The sequence below is a fragment of the Diadema antillarum genome, unplaced genomic scaffold, assembly GCF_040938485.1.
Source record: "Diadema antillarum isolate AM-2024a unplaced genomic scaffold, OU_Dant_1.0 seq00001322_RagTag, whole genome shotgun sequence".
Taxonomy (NCBI): Eukaryota; Metazoa; Echinodermata; class Echinoidea; order Diadematoida; family Diadematidae; genus Diadema; species Diadema antillarum.
The window spans coordinates 27101-47753 of record NW_027272093.1 but is presented as its reverse complement, the minus strand read 5'-3'; the positions used below and the strand labels follow the sequence as shown (position 1 = coordinate 47753).

General features: G+C 39.1%; 1 protein-coding gene across 1 annotated transcript in view; it reads left to right on the top strand.

Moving 5' to 3' along the window:
* The window catches only part of LOC139708251 (pre-mRNA-processing factor 6-like), a 31478-nt gene extending 11300 nt beyond the window's left edge, over nucleotides 1-20178 (top strand). Inside the window, exons 11-24 of the mRNA XM_071620224.1 lie at nucleotides 264-382; nucleotides 1741-1903; nucleotides 2394-2502; nucleotides 3398-3467; nucleotides 3770-3891; nucleotides 6084-6177; nucleotides 6991-7155; nucleotides 8496-8597; nucleotides 9137-9211; nucleotides 9766-9899; nucleotides 13800-13867; nucleotides 17859-17997; nucleotides 19246-19372; nucleotides 20029-20178. Coding sequence (XP_071476325.1) covers nucleotides 264-382; nucleotides 1741-1903; nucleotides 2394-2502; nucleotides 3398-3467; nucleotides 3770-3891; nucleotides 6084-6177; nucleotides 6991-7155; nucleotides 8496-8597; nucleotides 9137-9211; nucleotides 9766-9899; nucleotides 13800-13867; nucleotides 17859-17997; nucleotides 19246-19372; nucleotides 20029-20178 — 1637 coding nt within the window. The remainder of the gene's footprint in view (nucleotides 1-263; nucleotides 383-1740; nucleotides 1904-2393; nucleotides 2503-3397; nucleotides 3468-3769; nucleotides 3892-6083; nucleotides 6178-6990; nucleotides 7156-8495; nucleotides 8598-9136; nucleotides 9212-9765; nucleotides 9900-13799; nucleotides 13868-17858; nucleotides 17998-19245; nucleotides 19373-20028) is intronic.
* The last annotated feature ends 475 nt before the right edge of the window (nucleotides 20179-20653 follow it).

The window sequence follows — 20653 nt, the reverse complement described above, 5'->3', positions numbered from 1 at the left end:
AACCTTTGCACAATAAGCATTGCATGCAATTCAAAGGAGACGCGCGCACAGACAATCGGCAATAGGATAACACGCAGTGCAATGGGACTAAAATAAAGAATGCACACGTGACTTATTTCAGCGCTTCCTATTGGCTACATTCTTGAACCCATTTTATAACAGACATTCACTCACAAGATTTCTCTTTTTAGGGGATCTTGTTTTCTTCATTTTATTCGTAAAATATGTACAGTATTTCCCTTTTATTTCTCATTAACTTGAAGCCCTGGAGCACATCCCAAACTCAGTGAGGTTGTGGAAGGCTGCAGTAGAATTGGAGGAGCCAGAGGAAGCCAAAATCCTCCTGAGCAGAGCTGTGGAATGCTGCCCCACCAGCGTGGAGGTGACACAAAGATTCCATATGTGACCCTGCACCTCAAAACAAACAAAAAGTCGCCAGACATGAATTTTTAGTTAAGACCATATTCTGAAAGAGCAGACTTTAAGCTTTAAAATGATGTATAATTCAAATCAAATGGACTCTCCTAACCTATCTAAATATTGGAAAGAAAGCACAAACTCAGGAAAAGTGTGAACTGAGAAAAGAGGCTCTGAAGTACAGTGTCTATTCAAGCGCTTACTCTTTACCAAACCGTGCTGGCTGTGCGATGAATGGGACAAAAAACAGGAAGTAAACCACCAGAGTAACAACAATGAAGGGATTATTAGATTAAACTGAAATTAAGCATGCCTCATTACACAATCTGACCATAATAAATGCCAACTTTCAAAGCAGTAGCACTATCCTTTCAAAAGTTATTAGAGTTGAAAGTGAAGAGTGTGGCAAGGTTTTCAGAAATGAAAAAGGGATTCTAAAGACACACCTAATCACACTATTCTACCAAAAATGTTTGAGATAAACTGCTAAAAAAACACACTTTCCTGCCCGTTTTATGATACCAAATTTTAGCATAATGTAAAAGAAGACCCGCTCTTTCAGAAAATATGAAAAAGTCAAGTTCGGCTAGGTTGACCCATTTCACTTATTTTCAGTCCTCACACAAAATCAATGTGTGCGACTTTATGTTCGTTTTGAGGTGCACGGTCACATATTGTTTCAGTGGAAGCGAGGTGGTGGTGTGGCATTTGATTTAATGATGATGGTGATTGTGATGATAATGATGATGATAATAATGATGGTTGAATGATGATGACAAATAATGATGATGAAACTGGTGATAGTGGATTGTGATAACAATGACAATAGATAAAGATAATGATTTTGAAGGCAAGAAGGACGTATATGGTGTGGTCGGTGGTGGTAGGTGTCATGATTGTTATATGGCGGTTTAATAGGATAAGGATTCTTACGGTCTTGATGTTTACCATCATGATGATGTTAATAGTAGTGATGCTGATGATTGAAGTTGCTAAGCAAAGAGATGAAATAAATGGGGATGACAGTGGCGATGATGATGATGATGATGATGATGATGACTCTAAAAATGACAAGGATGATAACAACGATACTGAATATGACAAGAATGATGATAATGCAGAGATTTGTGATTGTAATGGGTAAAAATGCAAATGGTAAACAATGTAGAATTTAATATGATAATAAAGGATGATGCTGTAATGATATCAATAAGAGTCAGTGAAAATGGCACTGATGATAATGAGGGATGATGAAAAAAGTGGTATTGGTGATGATGATCATGATAATGATATGTAATATTCATCCATGATGCATCTTTGCAGCTGTGGCTAGCTCTGGCCAAACTGGAGACCTACGACAACGCCCGGCGGGTTCTCAACAAGGCCAGGGAGAACATCCCTACGGACAGGAAAATCTGGATTTCTGCTGCCAAACTGGAGGAGGCAAACAAGAACTTGGGCAACGTGGAAAAGATCATTGACAGAGGTATCGTCTTACGCTTGTGTGGCGGGGAAGCGTATTCAACCCTGTATTTGGCGCCTTTCTGACCATTGATCAATTAGTTACCGCATATTTTATGATGCAATGTTGTCTTTTTTTTCTCTTGAAGAGGGACTTCTGGACAATTTGTAGCTTATAATGCATAATTATAACATTTAACCTCACATACAGATGTATCCAAATTTTCACCTAATGTCTGCAGAATGCTTTAATAGAGATATGTGGTTGATCTTTTAACCTGTTGAGGATAGTTTGATTTTGCTTCAACATGCATTTCCCATAGAAGCTTGGGTTAATTCCCCATGGAGTGGTGTAAAGTAATATGCAACCAAACAAAAATTTTATGATCATGAGAAATTATTTGCTATTGACTGCTAGACACTGGACACTGGACTCCAAGGGGTTAATAAATCTGTGTGTACAAATTCAGTATATTCTGAGTGGACTTTGTACTTCTCCTATCTAACCCACTCAGCCATCACATCACTGAAGGCCAACATGGTGGAAATCAACCGAGATCAGTGGATCGAGGATGCAGAGGAGTGTGAGAAGGCGGGGAGTGTTGCCACCTGCCAATCAATCGTGTGAGTTTTTAAAACAGAAACTGGGGAAACTTGAGTGTGGAAACTTTTTATATTTTTTTATGCAGACATAAGTATGCAGTTAAACAAAGAACATTCCAGATAATCGTGTGTGTGTATCTGTTTTAGTTATTTTTCATCAATGAGTAAATTTATGGGTGTATAAATCAATGAGCAAAGAATGAATGAGTGATTTTTTATTTTAAATGAATGGATGAATATGTTGTAGATGAATGAATGAGTGGAGGGTAAAGTGACAGGCTAATGGAGTGTATGAATGAATGAGTGAATTGGTTAAAAAAATAGGACAGATAGAGTGATTGAGTGAATGTATAGATGAATGATAGACTGACTGAAGGTAGAATGAAAAGGTGAAGGAATAAATGAATGAAGCAAAGTACTAATTATTGATATTCTCTGACCAATTGACTCACGGATTGTGAATTAAAGGCATAATTTACCATTTGCAGATGAAACAAATACCCATCATTAGTGCTTTAAAATAGTTCTAAAATGTGAGATAGGGATAGAAACAACCACTGTAAAAATTTGAATCCGTATAATCAATGTTAAGTATTGTTAAATACACAAAATGTGGACAATAGTTATAATAAGAATGCTTCCAGATTCAACCGTCTACAGTTACGGTTTACTGAGAAAAATACTGATATCACCTTAATATTTTAGGCTTTATTGCTAAAATTTCATATGGTAGGATGTTTTGTGATACAACAGACCTACACATATGCATCAAATGTGATATCTTGAACATTTTTAAAATCACTGCTCCCAAAGGTAAACTGGCCCTTTAAATCATACCATTACATATTTGGCAATTTGCATATTAGTACAGAAGTCCTCTCAAATAAGTCATTCTTATTTTCATGTTCTTGTTCAGACGCGCTGTCATTGGAGTTGGCATTGAGGATGAGGATCGTGAAACCACGTGGATGGACGATGCGGATAGTGTAAGTCTCAGACTTATCTCGGTAGTATTATAATGCAGTGACAAATCTATCCTGCACTACAGTAGGTTTCTACCTGCATTTGATAATCCAGTAGGTAGGTCCATGTAAGACCCATTTTGCAGCGATCAATAAGCTTGTCATATTATTATAAAAGTTACAGCACCTCTAAATTTGCATCTGACTGACAAATTTCCGTACATAGATGTAAATATGAGGAATATGGAATAGTGTGATGATCAAATAATTCAGTAGGTTAATCATACATATGACCTTGACCTTCTGCCCCTCTCCTCTCACTTCAGTGTGCTGCCCACGGAGCCCACGAGTGCGCCCGAGCTATCTATGCACACTCCCTCACAGTCTTCCCCAGTAGGAAGAAGATCTGGATGGATGCAGCCTACTTTGAGAAGAACCATGGAACGAGGTTAGCATCAGCTGTCCAGAATGTGATCTCTGTAGTGTAGACTGGACTATCCCTTTAACTCTTTATGTGCCATGGTGGAAACCCCCTGTGTGCTACGTTATTCTGAGACACGAAAGTAGTCATGCTTTGAGAAAGAATTTTGTTTTTCCAATTCGTATAACTTCTACAAATTTCTGTTAGGCTGGACATAATAGTGAGCAAAGTTATAGAGGAATGCCAAACTTTGCTTCCATATACAATGTATGACAATTCTATTTTCAATTTTTCTTTTGAATTACCAGTTGCTACATTACTGTAAGGGCATGACTTTTGCACATAAAATCGTGACAGAAACTCAGAATGTACACGCAAATCTAGTTGAGAACACTACTTGATAGTCAATCACCACATAGAATGCAAGCCGTATGTGAGAGGAACAAAAGCACGAGAAACACTTTCAATGTCCCGCGGGATTAGCGATTTATCGATCGGTTTTGGCGGCTTTGTTTGTTGAGCAGAATATGCGAAGTTGGCACGCTGTCGACTGAGTCAAACGTGCGAACGTGCCACACAAAGAGTTAACCCTCTGCATACCTGACTAATTTCCGATCCATAGATATGTGTGTGAAATTTGAGCAATTTGGACTCATCAGCACAAAGGGGTTAAAGGCACTGTTAACCATTGGGAGTAGTGATTAAAAAAATGTTTTGAGTTATCACACCTCACATGTGATGCAAGGTCGGTTGTATCACAAAACATCCTTCCATGTGAAAATTTTGCAATATGGCCTGAAATATAAGGATATACAATTCTGTATCACTTTTTTTTTTTTCTCACTAAACCATAACTGCAGACAATTTATTATAGAAACAATTTTATTGTAACTATTGTTCACTTTTTGTATATTTAACAAGAATACTTAACACTGATTATATTGATTATCATTTTTACATTGGTTGTTCCTTTCTCTAACTCACATTCTACAACAATTTTAAAGCAGTAAAGCTGGGTTTTTTATTCATCTGCAAATGGTAAATAATGCCTTTTACCCGTTGAGGATGAGTCCCGAGTATACTTGGGCAAGTGCCTGTGGGAAACGCGTGTTGTAGCAAAATCAGCCCATCGTCAGCGGGTTAGGACTGAAAATCTAGCAGATGTACACGATGACTCCGATCATTATGAGTCAAAATCATCCAAACACATGTTTGGCATGTTTTACATTTGTATTTAAAAGGAGAATGAATTCCAAATATGCAAGTGGTTTGACTGAATATGGTGATACTACTAGAACATGCCAGTGAAAGTTTGAGGAAAAATGCACATTCAGTTAAAAAGTTATAAATTCTTAAGTTTTGGTGCAGACATTGCTGGAGGAGAAAGCTACAATTCATGGCTTCACATGGAAAAAAAAGAAAAGAATGAAGAACAATATCAAGAAAATATGGAGAAAATTCAATATATTTTCACGTTCCCAGCATAAAGAAAGAGCGCTTGACTTTATTCCTCTTCAGAAATCAGGGGTAATTGTACTACCCCACCATGTCAGTACAAAGTCAATAGAATGGGTACATTCTAAAGAACACATACATTTTGTTGAAGACTAGTATCCGGACCTTTGACCTCTCTTTCTGTGTTCATCTGTTGTTCACCCTCACCAGACAATTGGTTCAAAAAGTACCAAATTTTGAAGTTTTGCTGCAGCCATTACTGGATGAGAAATCTACAATTTATGGCATCACACATGAAGAACAATATCAAAATAAATCAAGATATTTTCACTTTCCCAGCATAATGAAGCGAGTACTTGACTTACCTCTTTCAGAAATCAGCAAAGCGGAAAGAAGTGGAAAGAATGTGTACTTTCCATAAACAATGAAATTTGATAATTTGTTAATGAAATTTGTATTTTTTATACTGTAAATTGACTGTTTTGGGTGAACCAGGTGGGTTTGGGAGGATGGCCTGAGGGCCCAAGTCATTCAGTTGGCTCATTCTAGACCCGGGCTGCCCAACCTGGTGCACCCTTACCACTCCAGTGTATGTCCTGATTACGAAATATGTACTATGATATTTGTGAATGAAAGCCAAATAAATAATAATAATGATAATAATGATAAAAATAATAACAAAAACTGATTTATTTTGGAAGAGTAGTATTCTGACCTTTGCCTGCCTTGTATCCCCCCCCCCCCCCAATCCACCACCACCACAGGGAATCCCTGGAGACCCTGCTACAGAAGGCTGTGGCTCACTGCCCCAAGGCTGAGGTTCTGTGGCTGATGGGGGCCAAGTCCAAGTGGATGGCAGTAAGCATAGAGTTCCATGTCAACTAGATGGGTCATGGCATGGAGTCAGAGAGATTCTTTCATAGAATTTGTTCTTGGTTGTACATTTTGAATAAATCTTAGAATTGCAGTCCTGAATGGTTTCAAACATGTTTGGAAGTACACCCGTACACTTGATGTGGAAGTGAGCCAGAGGGGCACTCATTTTCACTTTATTCTCTATTGTCTTATATGTACAGATATAATATTTTATGTACAGATATAACATATCATGCACACATAATGTTTAGTTTGAAGAATAAACTTGTATAAATTTTGCCAAATGATGATAATAGATGAGAAATGTATGGATTCATTGTGGTTGCCTATGATTTTGCACTTAATCTCACAAAGTACAAAGTTGGGCAAAATCTGCCAAGCTTACTTATGATGTTGTAATGTACTAGAGTATACTCTCTCACAAATATGTCGTAACAAGAAAATGGATCAGGGAGAAATAGAAAGAACAAAAAGAAATTCTTAAGCGTTCTGAAAGTAACAGTGAACTCTGTTAGAATAAATGCAGTTATAATGAAATTCTTATTACAATAAAGTAAAAAATTCAGGTCCCAAAATTATCTTCTTAGAATTTCAAAGTACACCACTATACTGTTTGGCAATATTAAAATTGTGCAGTGACAAAAAACAACAATTACAACAAACACAAACAAACAGAAAACAACGCAGGTTGAAAGGACTTTTTAATAACGAGATTGCACTGTACTTTATTGAACCTTCCTGGTAACTTTCCACCTCTATACTCCAATAATTATCCCTCCACCTTCCAACCCCCAGGGAGACGTACCAGCAGCCCGTCGCATCCTCGCCCTGGCCTTCCAGGCCAACCCGAATAGCGAGGAGATCTGGCTGGCTGCCGTCAAGCTTGAGAGCGAGAACAACGAGGACGAGCGAGCCAGGAGACTACTGGCCAGGGCGAGAGGCAGCGCCCCCACAGCCAGGGTAGGGTACAACTTTCCTCTGCAGGTCTTACGCTAATGAATAATGTGGACCAGCTTGAGCCCCGAATCAGCCCGAGCTGGCAAACTTAATCACTTTTTCATACCAAAGATACTGTCTGTATTGCAGAGCAGAAATAGATCTGGGGGGAAAAAATACATATCGTTGCTGGGGCGACATGACCTTGTATCTACAAAATATCAAATATTCAGGAGAGGAAAAAGGAAAAAAAACATGGCAGCCAAAGCACTATATCAAATTGGATAGTCTTTCCATTGACATGCTGTGGTTGCTTCATTTTGGGGTAAGGTAGCTAGAATTTCTACAGGACATCACTTAAGTGATTATCTGACAATTAATCCAAAAAAGTCTTTTTCACCAAAATTTGATGTACAAAGTCTTCTCACTCAAACGACGATGTGTATATTATACAGGCTGGTAGAAAAACTGATTAGTTGTGGTTTAATGTTGATGAATTCCTTTACAAAATCCACCTTTTTTGGAAGCTGATCATGTCCCAGTACATACAAAAAGGGGACTGATTCGGCAAAGATTCAGAAAACGTTGAGTTTTTGGTCCATTAATTGAATAAAACTGTATGTCAATATAATTATATCAGTGTATCATATCATGTCAGTGGCTTAATTTACCTCCTTGATTTCTAATTTCCATCACTAGTGGACAGAATTTAGGGATATATTCTTTATTTATACACAGCAAATTGTGCATATGTGTAGGCCTACCTTTCCTTTACCAAATTTGATGTATGCTATAGAGTGTCTCAATTACTGAATTCGTTTTGTTTCTTCTGCTACAGTATCATTTCTGCAAACATCTGCAATGTTAGAAGATTGCATAGTTACAAGAGTACTCTCACAAGTGTTTCATCCTCATGCCAAAGATGGGTCATTTAAATATTGAATTGCTCGCAAATGAAAGATAAAGTCCTCTGTTTCTGACTACATTTTGATTTCTAATACAAATTCCCCCCCCCCAAAAAAAAAAAAAGAAAAAAAAGAAAAAGAAAATACACTCCCTCTATTTTATCCTTTAGACTGATGTGGTGCAAGACATGGCATCTCATGTCATGTAAACTAGATAGTGAAATGCATAATGATTTAAGCTCGTGATTTCGTAAGCTTGTGAATACACACCTTTGGCTTCTCAGAATTCACTTGGAATTGAATATTTATCAGTGGTCAGCATTATATCATTGCCTCGGTGTTGTTGCCTTGGTATTGCGTCATGTTTATTATTTTTTTTGGCCAGCAATGTTCCCTCTCCACTAGAACAGTGTACTGCCCTCACATGACACATTTCTTGCATTTTCCTGTCATTGGTAGGTGATGATGAAATCAGCCAAGCTGGAATGGCAGCTAGGTTGTCAGGAGAAGGCACTGGAGATTCTGGCTGGAGGTGTCACGGAGTACGGAAACTTTGCTAAGGTGAGGATGCCCTGGGATGGTAAAACTCTTTATGCGCCGTGGTGTAAACCCCCTGTGTCCCACACTATTCTGAGACAGCAACATTGTCATTCTGCTGAAAAGCATTCCATTTATCAAATCTATGTAACCTTTATTACAAATTTGTTTTACATGTATGAAGGACACATAATGACCAAATATAGAGAGAAAAAGACGAACCTTGCTTTAATTTAAATCTTATGACAAATCTATGATTAGTTCTCTTTGAAATGACAAGGAGCTGCGTTATTGTAGAGGAATGACTTTTGCGCACAAAATAGCACCAGAAACTGATTATATTTCAATTTACTTGCAAACCCAGTAGGGGATACTGCTTGATAGTTAATCAGCACATCAAAATGCGAGCTACACGTTCATGTAAGCAAATATACTTTTGATGATGAAATGATGGAAGATCATTATCTGGACAGCACGTCTTATACATGTACATACAGTAGTCTCAATTATCTTTTGTTGTATTCTTGCCTTACGTTAGTGTTTCTTTCTTTCTCCTGTGACAGCTGTGGATGATGAAAGGCCAGATAGAGGAGGAGCTAGGGAGGAAGGAGGAGAGTAGGAAGACATACCAACAAGGAGTGAGTCATCATCTCGTCTTTTTATTCTATTTAACCTGTTGAGGACGTGTCCCGAGTATACTCGGGCAAGCGTCTATGAGAAATGCGCGTTGTAGCAAAATCAGCCCGTCCTATACAGGTTAAGAAATGCAAACTGTTACTTTTGTTTGTTTGGTTGTTTGTTTGTTTGTTTTTTGTTACATTTTGTTTTCTAAAGACTTCTTTGATAGCACAAGGATTCATTCTTAGAACTAATACAGTTTTGACTATGTGAACTTAGTAAATGTGTGTTTTGTGTTTGTTTACAATGCTGTTTCTCAAAGACAGATTTGTGTACATGAAATTCTTGTCTCAAGTGTTCTTACATGAAAGGTAAGGATGACATCTTTAAAATGGATGTCAAAACCTTTACTTTTTGATTCTTCTTACGTACGTTTGTGATACTTTTTTACGAAAATCAAGTCAGATATAGTATGGAAATGTGATGTTGGAATTCACCAAATTTGAAACAGCTCTGTAGATTCCCCCCACGACTTCCAACTGATAAATGGTTCATTGTCTCACCAAACATGCAGCTGAAGAAGTGTGTACGTTCCATCCCCCTATGGCTGCTGGCGTCCAGGCTGGAGGAACGATGCGGGAACCTCACCAAGGCCAGGGCAATTATTGAGAAAGCCAGGCTGTCAAACGCACAGTGTTCCGATCTCTGGTAAGGAAGACTTACACACATGTATTGTAATGCTACATGTTTACACCATGTTCCCAGCACGGCCGTAATCTGGCAGAACTGCGTATCTCCTTTAACACATTACGCCAGAAATCGGGTTTAAAGGTTCAATGTTACACCTTTCTAAACTGAGATACGATGAGTTGCATTTGTCCTCTTTTCTCGGTCATAATTGGTCTAAAGAATTTATTTCCAGCAAAAAAATGACAATTTGACCTTTTTAAGTAGCAAAAATTACCAATTTAAAAAACTTACGCAGTTCTGCCAGATTAATCGTCGCCAAATTTTTGCGATCGTAATCTGGCAGAACTGCGTATCTCTGGTCACGTGCCCGGGTTGATCAGCCAGAACTGCGTAAGTTTTTGGCCATGCGGGGGGTTTTTCAGGCAGAACTGCGTATCTCTAGGAGATACGCAGTTCTGCCTGATAAGCACGTGTTTCATCAGGCAGAACTACGTATCTCTTTTCGTCATCAACCACATGCTTATCAGCCAGAACTGCGTATCTCCTAGAGATACGCAGTTCTGGCTGATAAACACGTGGTTTATCAACCAGAACTACGTATCTCGGTCTATTTTCTGCGGGTTATCTATCGTATTTTACCATCCACCCTCTTACTATTCAGCGGATGCAGTGTCAAAACAATGAATATTTTAGATTGAGTACAATTTTTTTTTAAAATATTTGTATTGTATAAAGTCATCATTATTGATTCACATTTAATTTCATTTTATCCATTCATTTGTATGAGGAAAATAACTTGCTTTCCCCTAATGTTGTCAGTCTGTGTTCATGTTTCAGTATTATTTAGCGGCACAAGAAGTACTGCTACATCAAAAGCCTGGCTGCTGCTTGGGTTATTGTCGATCTCGTGAAGCATTGCATTTGGATTAAGAATAATATTAGACTAGATTCTAGATGTTAAGCTATATTGTTCATCAAGACTACAGGAACTACACTGTAGACCGTCTAGACCGTAGTCTATTCAGGCCTAACGATACACTAGACGTCTAGAGAGTAGTAGAGCGGTACGTAGGAATCTGCATACGATAGGCCTACTGATCTCATCATTATCCTAGTATTCCTACTCTATGCCCAAAGTAAGAGTAAGCCTAGACCCTTTTGGCTGAAGGCCTAAACTCTATTTAAACTAAAGAATACTAGGAGCTAGGCCTGACTAAAAGTTTATTTACAGCTTTATTAGAAAATAAAAAAAATAGACCCTAGTTCTCGTTTGTGTCGACTCCTACTGTAGGCCTTATTGTCGCTACAGTACTAACGTTAGGGTAGTAGTGTTCTAACCGTTACTATCTACGCAGGCCTATTAAAAACGTACGAGAACTCTCGAACTCTGTCTACTCGATTGTCTAGGTCTATGTAACATCCAGACGTCTATTTTGGGGCGTCATTATAACAGACTAGTAGATCAATGAAAATTAGTTTCTAGATTTTCTAGTCTAGACTCTAGATCTAACGCTAGACTCTCTATCCAGGTAGGGGCTAAATCTAGCGTTACAGCTAGACTGTTTATTGGGGATCTAGGCCTAGAAGGTACTAATGTTATAGTAGATCTAAGAACAACGTAAAGCCTAACCTGCCTATCTATAATGACTAACGGTAAGTGTATAAAGTCTATAGCCTATAATGTCTAGTAGTAGTACTAGTAGTAATGTATAGAACACAGATCTAAATCTAAGTTTCAGATCTATTTCTAGGGCTAAATGTTTATAATTTAGCGTTTAACCTGTAGATTCTAGATTCTTCATATTACAGACTTCAAGAATGTCTGGCCGAATCAAATCTAGAAAAATAGAAAACTGAGTAAAGACAGAATAACCGGCGATTCAGCCAAAGTTAAGTAACGGTAGGCCCCAGTAGTCTAACATGCTACTAGTAGTAGTAGGCCCCTACTGCACAACTCTACTGGGAGTACCGGTACGGTACCGGTATTAAAAAGTAAACTGTAATTTAAGTGTTAGTATTGGTCAATTTCTGACGTCTGTAGGATTGGATCGAAAATGCCATCGTTATGGACGGTATCCTAGATATTCATTAAACTTCTCGAGATCAATCCCATAGATCCAAGCCCACTAACCGCTTATTACAATGAAAAATAAAATAAGAAGCTATGGTCAATGGATTACAGATATTGTTGTTCGCGTGACCTACGCTACCGCACAGTACATTGATTTCACGTACACTAACAATGGACAAGTGCTGCAGCAGTACTAAGTAGGCCTAAAGTTGACTGGAGCGTGATGTCAGACAAGATGCAAACTATAACGTTTGTTAGATCTAGAAATGCTCTAGGCTTAAAAAACACTAGATTGTAGCAAAACTTAATAGTAAGGCATACCGCATATTGACCTGTTTTGAAGCCTGCCAGTCTATGAAGGGAAAGAAAGTGGCAATTTCCCCCAAGAGTAACGAGGGTTATTGCTTTAGCGTGACTGTCGTCGTGTACAATACACGTAGCCGTACGACGTGTCTAGCTAGCTAGCTAGGCGCAGGCACTGCTAGCCTGAACGCGCAGCGCGTTCGTCACTACGAAGGTCGCGCACGCGCGTGTTAAGATATACCATGTCCGTGCGGGATGCAGGAACACCTTGGTCCAAGCGTTGTCGTAAGTCGACTTACGCAGTTCTGCCTGATTAACATCGGAAAATTCATTTCGAATCTCGACTTACGCCGTTCTGCCAGATTAATCGCCCTCTCTCCTCAGGAATTTTGCCAAAATCACTTTCTAAAAATAACTTTCTGTACCGATTCACAACTTATTTTTTGGCCCACTTGAAAGAGCATGAGAAAAAACACACAAAACACTCAAAACCTGAAAATCGACCAAAATCGACTTAGGGAGTTCTGCCAGATTACGGCCGAGCAGCCACAAGCAATCACGTCTTAAGTCCACCATGGACAAAAAGGGATGGACGTGAGACAGTTATGGGTAACGGGATTGACAAACATGACAGGCTGTGATTGCTGTGGATGCCATGTCAGATTTTTAAACTGTCACAAAATTGGCCAAGCCAGACAAGGATGCTGATGAGAAATATAGAACGTGCTGGTGGTAATAAAATTGGATGAAGGCAACAAAATGTGACAGCATGTGTTGCAATGTAGGCCATAACAAAACTAGGAGGTGGTCCGCAGTTGGACGTGGTGGGAAATATGTGTAGTCTAGCCTGACCAGACACCTTGAGAACATCGTCTGAAAACTACATGATCACAGGAGTGAAGACTGGAACGAACAAGACTAGACTGTGGAGGAAAGATAAACAGGAGAATATCCCACCTGCCCACAGCAAACTACATTTTTAGTAAAAAAGGGACGGCTGTGTCTGCTGGGAACATGGTGTAAAGGAAGTTTTCACAGAAACCAGTTGTTACAGCCGAGAAACTGGCTTTCACAATGACCTTGACAAAGCAGAAGTGGAAATCAGGAGAAAAGAACAAAGAAAAGAAAAGAATGGTATTTGCAAACAAAATCAACCCACGGGAATTGTACCCAAAACAAAAAAAAACATATTTTATGATGCTGTGTTCATAGTTTTATCATAATAGTTGGAGTTGTAGAGTACAGTATCACACAGGGTTTGATCTCCAAATGTTCATGAATATTAAAACTGGATTTGAACTTGGGTTACGTGTTCTATGTGATATTTCACCGATTAATAATCAGCTTCTAACACCAACCTACATCCCTTTATATAAGTTGTAATGTCAACAAAGTTTGACCCAGCATATTCCCTATTATTCCCCCCCCCCCCCCAAAAAAAAGGGGGGGGGGGGGATTACTGGCATTAGAATTAGGTTTGTAGAATCAAATATGTAAAGAACATGGAAGACTGCATGCTATATATTCTCTTCTGTTTCATGTAGGTTGGAGGCTGTCAGGATAGAGAACAGGGCTGGCAATAAAAGCATAGCCCTGGCAACCATGGCGAGAGGTATGTACAGCGTGTGTCAACCTGTTTTTCCCTGTATCTGGGCAATTACCCCCCGAAGGCAATTGATTAGGGTTATTAAGGTTATGTTTTAGGGTTGAGAGTTTGGGTTAGGTTTAGGATTAGGTCAGGATTAGGATTAGGATGAGGACTAGGGGAAGGGTCTGGGGTATGTGTAATTGCCAGGGGAAAATTGCCCTATACCTGTTTTCTCCCATCATTACTGGGGGGTGTTTCATGAAACTTTTTGTCAGTGATTTACACTGACAACTGTTAAAAGCTACTGAAATCCTTGCGTCTGATTGGCTGATAGCAAATTTGTCGGTGAAAACCTCAGACGAACTCGATGAAACGCCCCCCTGAAGGTTTTAGGGGTCAAGGGTCTCACTCTTATGAGAAAAAAATACGCTCTGACTGATGAGGGGGGAAGTAGAGACTCCTATCCCTAAAAGCATTTCTTAACGCTACATAGCCAAGGCAATGTTAGAACTGCAAGAAGGGGCTTGCAGTAATTTTGCCTCCTCTCCTAAAAATCTTGGCCGTCGATTTTGCAGCCGTCGCAAAAATTACTTGCGCGTTGCCCTTCAGGTAATCTCCCAGAATATATCATTAATTGTTGCCAAAACATGGTTGTTTTCTCTAAATTTTGTGAATTATGCTAATTTATGCATATTATTTTTGTACAACAGATGTTAAGCTCTTATTCCCTTGATAAAGCTTCAAAAGATTGTTTTTGTTTTTGTCTTTTTCTTTTTCTTCTTTTCTCGTCTAGATATTCTGTGTAGTGTCATTAATAAATTTCTTGGCAGGGCTGAAATAAATAGATATCAGATAAATGGCCTTAATTTAGAACATGATGACATAATGACAGACAAGGTTGGATGGGAGGAAGCTAAATTTAAGGTGAGAAAAATACACCATAAGTGACAGACACACAACTAGAGCAAGAGAATTTCAAACTCAAGCAGGACAGATTGAGTGTCTGGAGAAAAAAAAAAAAAAAAAAAAAAAAAAAAAAAAAAAAATTCACTGGTATGCAGAGACTCCAACTCTCCCGTTTTCGACGGGAGATCTCCCGCCGAAAACCCATTTTTGCAAAATCTCCCGTTCTCCCGTTAGAGATTTAATTTCTCCCCCCCTGGCTCAATGTCTCCCGTTGGAAAGGATTTCTTACTTATTGCTATCGTATGTTGCAAAAATAAGCCTTAGATAGCACCAGAGAGCATCTATAACCCTAGGAACTTCGCGCTTTGCACACATAAACTTGGGTCTCCCGTTTGCTAGGGGTTTCAGGCGGGAGAATCTCCAAATCAAAAGGTGCTTGGGGTTGGAGTCTCTGGGTATGGGGTAAAGATACTGGTACTGTAGCTACAACAAGACTCAGAATTGCAGTTGTTTTGGGTTTCCTGTAGCTTGAGGGAACTGCATTCGGTGGCTTTTCATGGTAGTACAATAAAAATTACCATTTTCCTTTCACGTAGGGTTAAGCAAAATGCTAGGGTGTAAACTGTTGATACGTAACATTCGGCATGAGACATGTGCTCTCTTATATGCTACCTAAACCACTTACATTCTATGTTAAATATCAAATTTGACTTGCATCTTGATTTCCTATATTGATGTTTACTTTATTTGACATGTATTAATTTCTGCAATTTCATAACAAGAGTAATGTACAAATACATTTTTCTTTCGTACAAATCATAGGATTTTTTTTTAAAGAAGGATGAATAGACTTGGTGAATGCAAATTATTGACAATTATTTAATACTAAGGCCAAGTAAAAAAAGAAACCAGTTTCTCGTCCTCGCGCGCATCGATTTTGGCCGCCGCATCGATTTTTTTACTATTTACTATTTTCAAAATGGCGCTGAAAATACCAAGAAATTCATAATTCTCGTCCCAGCCCGCTCCCCGCCCGCATCGATTTTCAGTTGCCGCATCGACTTTTTTGATATTTACTATTTTTTCAGCCGTGTCTGTAGCTGCCCAAATCGGGTCCCCATCGCACGCATGAACACATTCGAATGTGTAGAGGCCCGTACACTCTGCTCTGTAACGTTGCATCTCCAGTGACGGCGATGTATTTTGAAGAGAAAATGAGTGCGCTTTTCCAGCAAATGTGGAATTATAAAATGGGTGTATCTACAAAATAAATAACTTTTCCACGGATTCTGGTTTGTATCGTATTTCTGCGGGATACTTTTCCTTACGACGTAAATTTACGGACACGGCCGTGAATCGTAACATCTGTAGTGTGGTATACAGGGCAGGGGAAGCTCGGTATATAAACGAACACTGCTATAACGAGATATCGGTTATTACGAGGAAATTTGCCCGGTCCCAAATTTCCTTCCACACAAGTCCATGTAAAATGCTACTCTTATAGCGAGATCGGCGATAACGAAATAACTGCTATAACGAGATAAATTTTGTGATTTCCAAACAAAGAAAAACATTGCCAATACAAACCTGATATAGCGAGGTAATTAAAGCAAAATGTCTTCGGGTAAAGCTTAACTTCGCCTGTGCTATCACGGTCCGAGATTGTAAAGCTCGATGCGCCAAAAACTGTCTTGTACACACACATTTTCTTCATGACAGTTCACTCTATAAGCACCGCATGTTGTTCGTGTATGTGTGTGTGTGTGCGCGCACTGATACATGCAGAAAATGTGGCGGGACGGCCGTATACATGACATCATCATGACGTTTAGCAAGTGTGAGGCAATCTGATGCTGTGATTGGCTTTCTACGTAGGGAATTCCCCATCTACACACACTCATGCAGTCATAATGTACACAGAATGTGTCACACACACACACAGCATTGTACAGACCATATTCAAGCTTTCCACACACAACACCCATACCATAACCACATACCAATCCACAGACGATCTTGACACAATCGCAAGCTATGTAGATTTACAAATTCAAACATTTATTCTACAATTAATAAGAAAAACATTCTTGATATCGGATTTCATTGGCGAAAAAAAACATCTTCTTACCCATAAAGGTGAGTAATTACCTCACACACATTACCAAGACACAGTTATCAGTATTGATTGAAAGATGATGGGTAGTCCCACGTGTGCAAATTAATGTCTTTATGTTATGCCTTCTTTTATGCCTACTGATATAACGAGATATCGGCTATAACGAGGAAAACGACTCGGTCCCGACCATCTCGTTATATCGAGTTTCCACTTGTACAATCATCATCCAAATGACGAGTGATTATCAAATGTCTTTTTAGAACATGAAGAAACATCTTTGTTTAATGCTATAATGCCATAAATCGTATCATTTTGACATCCATCTGCAATTGTACAAGCCAGTTTCCAGTTGAATGTGCTACAATTGTATACCTGTGAAGAAATGCAATACACTGTACCAGCTGTGTGGACACAAAATGTAACAAACACAATAATAAATAAAGCAGTGTTTTGAATATCATGGAATTTATTTCAGTCGTACATTTGTTGAAAGACATGTTTTATACCTGTTTCAATTAATAGCACAATACATCAGAATTGCAAGTACACTGGTATCAGAAATGCCATTACAACACAAAATACCAGTATTAAGATGGTCATTTTCCCTTGACATCTGTAATGGAAAGAAAAAGCAAATGTATTTCTGCATGCATGAAGTTTCATTTCAAGTATGCTATATCTATTTGTTTGAAAATGCACAGAGTGCAGGCAAGACATACACCTGGGACCTGGTCTCTCATAACACAGCTACCACTTAACAGAGTGATATTTCATTTCATAAATTGGATATATAGAAAATAGTAAAGCCCTCTCTCGTTACTTTTCTCAGAATTACCGGACGAGAAACACATATTACTTTCATTTTGACAATCCTCGAAAAAATAGTAAGATATCAAATAGTAAGGACCTCCCTCATCGCCTTGGTCAAAAAACCTGGACGAGAAACTACTTTCTTTTTTTACTTGGCCTAACAAATTTTAACTTTTATTGCAGCCATGCAAGAATGCCCCACGTCAGGGAAGCTCTGGGCGGACTCAATCTTCATGGAATCTAGACCCCAGAGAAAGACCAAGAGTGTGGATGCACTCAAGCGATGTGAACACGACCCTCATGTACTCCTAGCAGTCTCCAGGTTAGGATCAGAGTTATATGCTTGATGTAAACCAAATGTTAAAACTACAGACAGAAAGCAAATATCTGAACGGACAACTGTAGGTACAGTTGTATTGTTCTTGTATTCAGGTATGGGGGAACAAGAAACTGACTTCATGTTATTTCCACATTTTTTCTTTTTCTTTTACTTTTTTCCCCTCTGCTACAAAAGTTGTTCTTTTATGCAATCTTTAATGTGCCAGCAGCAAAACATAGTGTACATCCTGTAGGATAGTAATGAATAACTATTTGCATGTACAGTGCAGTAACAAATTATTACTGTTTTTATTACAGATTAATTCATTTATGTACATTTGCTATGTTTCTGTACACATCAATACTTGTGGGTACTATCAATACAAGTGTTTATGAACAGGTAACTAGTGGTCTTTAGAAAGGTTTTATGAGCCTGCACCAAGATTGTTTGCCTAAGTCGATTCATGTTTATGCATTTTTTCAGCCTCAGGAAATGCTATTTAAACAATAATTACCGTGGTATTATTGTAATTATCGTCATCACCATCATCGCCATTATTTTTTTCATTATTGCTATTACCAGTATTTTTTTTCATTGTGTCAGTAAATATGTGAAAGTGTTTTCCACATTGATATCAGCGGTCTCTCATAACGATGTGTGACAGGTTGTTTTGGAGTGAGCGCAAGATCACCAAGGCAACTCAAAAAGTAGTCAACGGATTGAGATGAAACTTGCAGGGAAGGTTTAGAATTACACAAGTAACAAACGATTAACATTTGGTAGTGAATCAAGAATTTTTGGGGAATTCATGAAGGATGTTGGATATTTTGGCAAGTAGGGTCAATGAACTTGGGAGTTCAGGCTGCGCGTATTTGAGGTTTGCATGTGCGCACTAAAGTGCGTGCTCTAGTTTCTGCTATTGCGAGGCGCGCGGTGCTGCTGAGGGTTTATGACGTAACAAAGGCTGCTACACTGGGAAATTAGGCGGCTTTCAGCACACAGTGCAGTACGTATGGGTGGAAATCACTGATCTCTGGAAGAACAAGATCAGTGCGGGTGGAAATGGGCTGCATGCTTGGCGGAGGTCTGCGCTCTCAGAGTGCTTCTCTAGTTGTAATTATCATCATCACCATCATCGCCATTATTTTTTTCATCATTGCTATTACCAGTATTTTTCTTCATTGTGTCAGTAAATATGTGAAAGTGTTTTCTACATTGATATCAGCGGTCTCTCATAACGATGTGTGACAGGTTGTTTTGGAGTGAGCGCAAGATCACCAAGGCGCGGGAGTGGTTCACCCGGACCGTGAAGATTGAGCCGGACCTCGGGGATGCCTGGGCCAACTTCTACCGCTTTGAGCTCCTGCATGGAACGGAAGTGAGTTTCATTTTGGGGGCTCTGTCCCGTGGACTTCCCCTCCAAGTAGAATACCCTCTTCAGTTTCTTTATCCATGAACTTCCCATGAAACGTGACATGACAGGTCTGGTGCTGCCTTGCAATGAAAGTTTCTAACCATGTTATGTCTGAATGCTCTGGTATATCCAAATAACATGGCCTTGGCACATCGAGCACTGTAATGGCAACGGTACAGGTTTTTGCTGTGGTGTGCGAAAGGGAACCATGCATGGTTCTGTTACAATATCACTTCCCCGCTCATAATTTTGTTACAAAATTGAATCTTCAAATGGTGATTTTGTTGCTCTTCATTTTTACTTACAATGTATGTATGATATTTGGGTTATTTTGTACCAAATTATTGATGTCATTGTTTTTTGTGTGTGTGTTTTGTTTTGTTTTGTTTTGGTTTTTTTAACAGAATTAGACGTGCTTGCTTTTGTTGCACCATACAGATGTAGCAAAAAAAACAGACCATTGCTGTTACCATGGCCTTTACCGAGGCCTGTATGCATGTCTTAATGCTGTCAGTACTCATACCAATACAGTAGAATGTATCCAGACAACATACAGATATATGATAACTAGGTGTGTCTAAGCAGCCTAACTCCTGTTTTCTCACTGTTCTCCCCTTCAGGAGCAGCAGAAGACAGTACGGGATCGGTGCATCCTGGCCGAGCCTCACCACGGAGAGCTGTGGTGTGCCACCTCCAAGAGTATCGACAACTGGCGGAGGAAGACCGACGAACTCCTGCCCATGGTGGCCGACAACGTCCTCATTCCCTGAATATGACACGGTGTCTCGAGTGACAAACTCTGCCAGTGACACTAACACAGATGGACAGATTATCAGATGTGTTTTTTTGCTTTGATATGTACACGTGTATACACCAAACATTCATGTAGGATGCATGAAGCATTCATGATGTCAACACTAAAGTGTTCATGTTGTATGTGGCGTACATGAAGCATTCCTGATGTTTACACCAAGCATTTGTGTTGTCCACACCAGTCATTTTGTGTCATGTCCTTGAAGAATCATGACATACACATAGACACCAGGTAGTCTTGTACATGCCAAGCATTCATGTTATTTAGACTGCATCCTCAAACATGAACGGGTCATCTGAATTGGGGGGAAATGGATTCGTCTCGAGCAAGAACAAATTATCAACGTTATATGGAGTAAGTGATGCTACTAGAGAAAGGTTACAAGGAACTTTGCAGCTCAGATGAATAGCTCAAAATGAAGGCAGACCAGT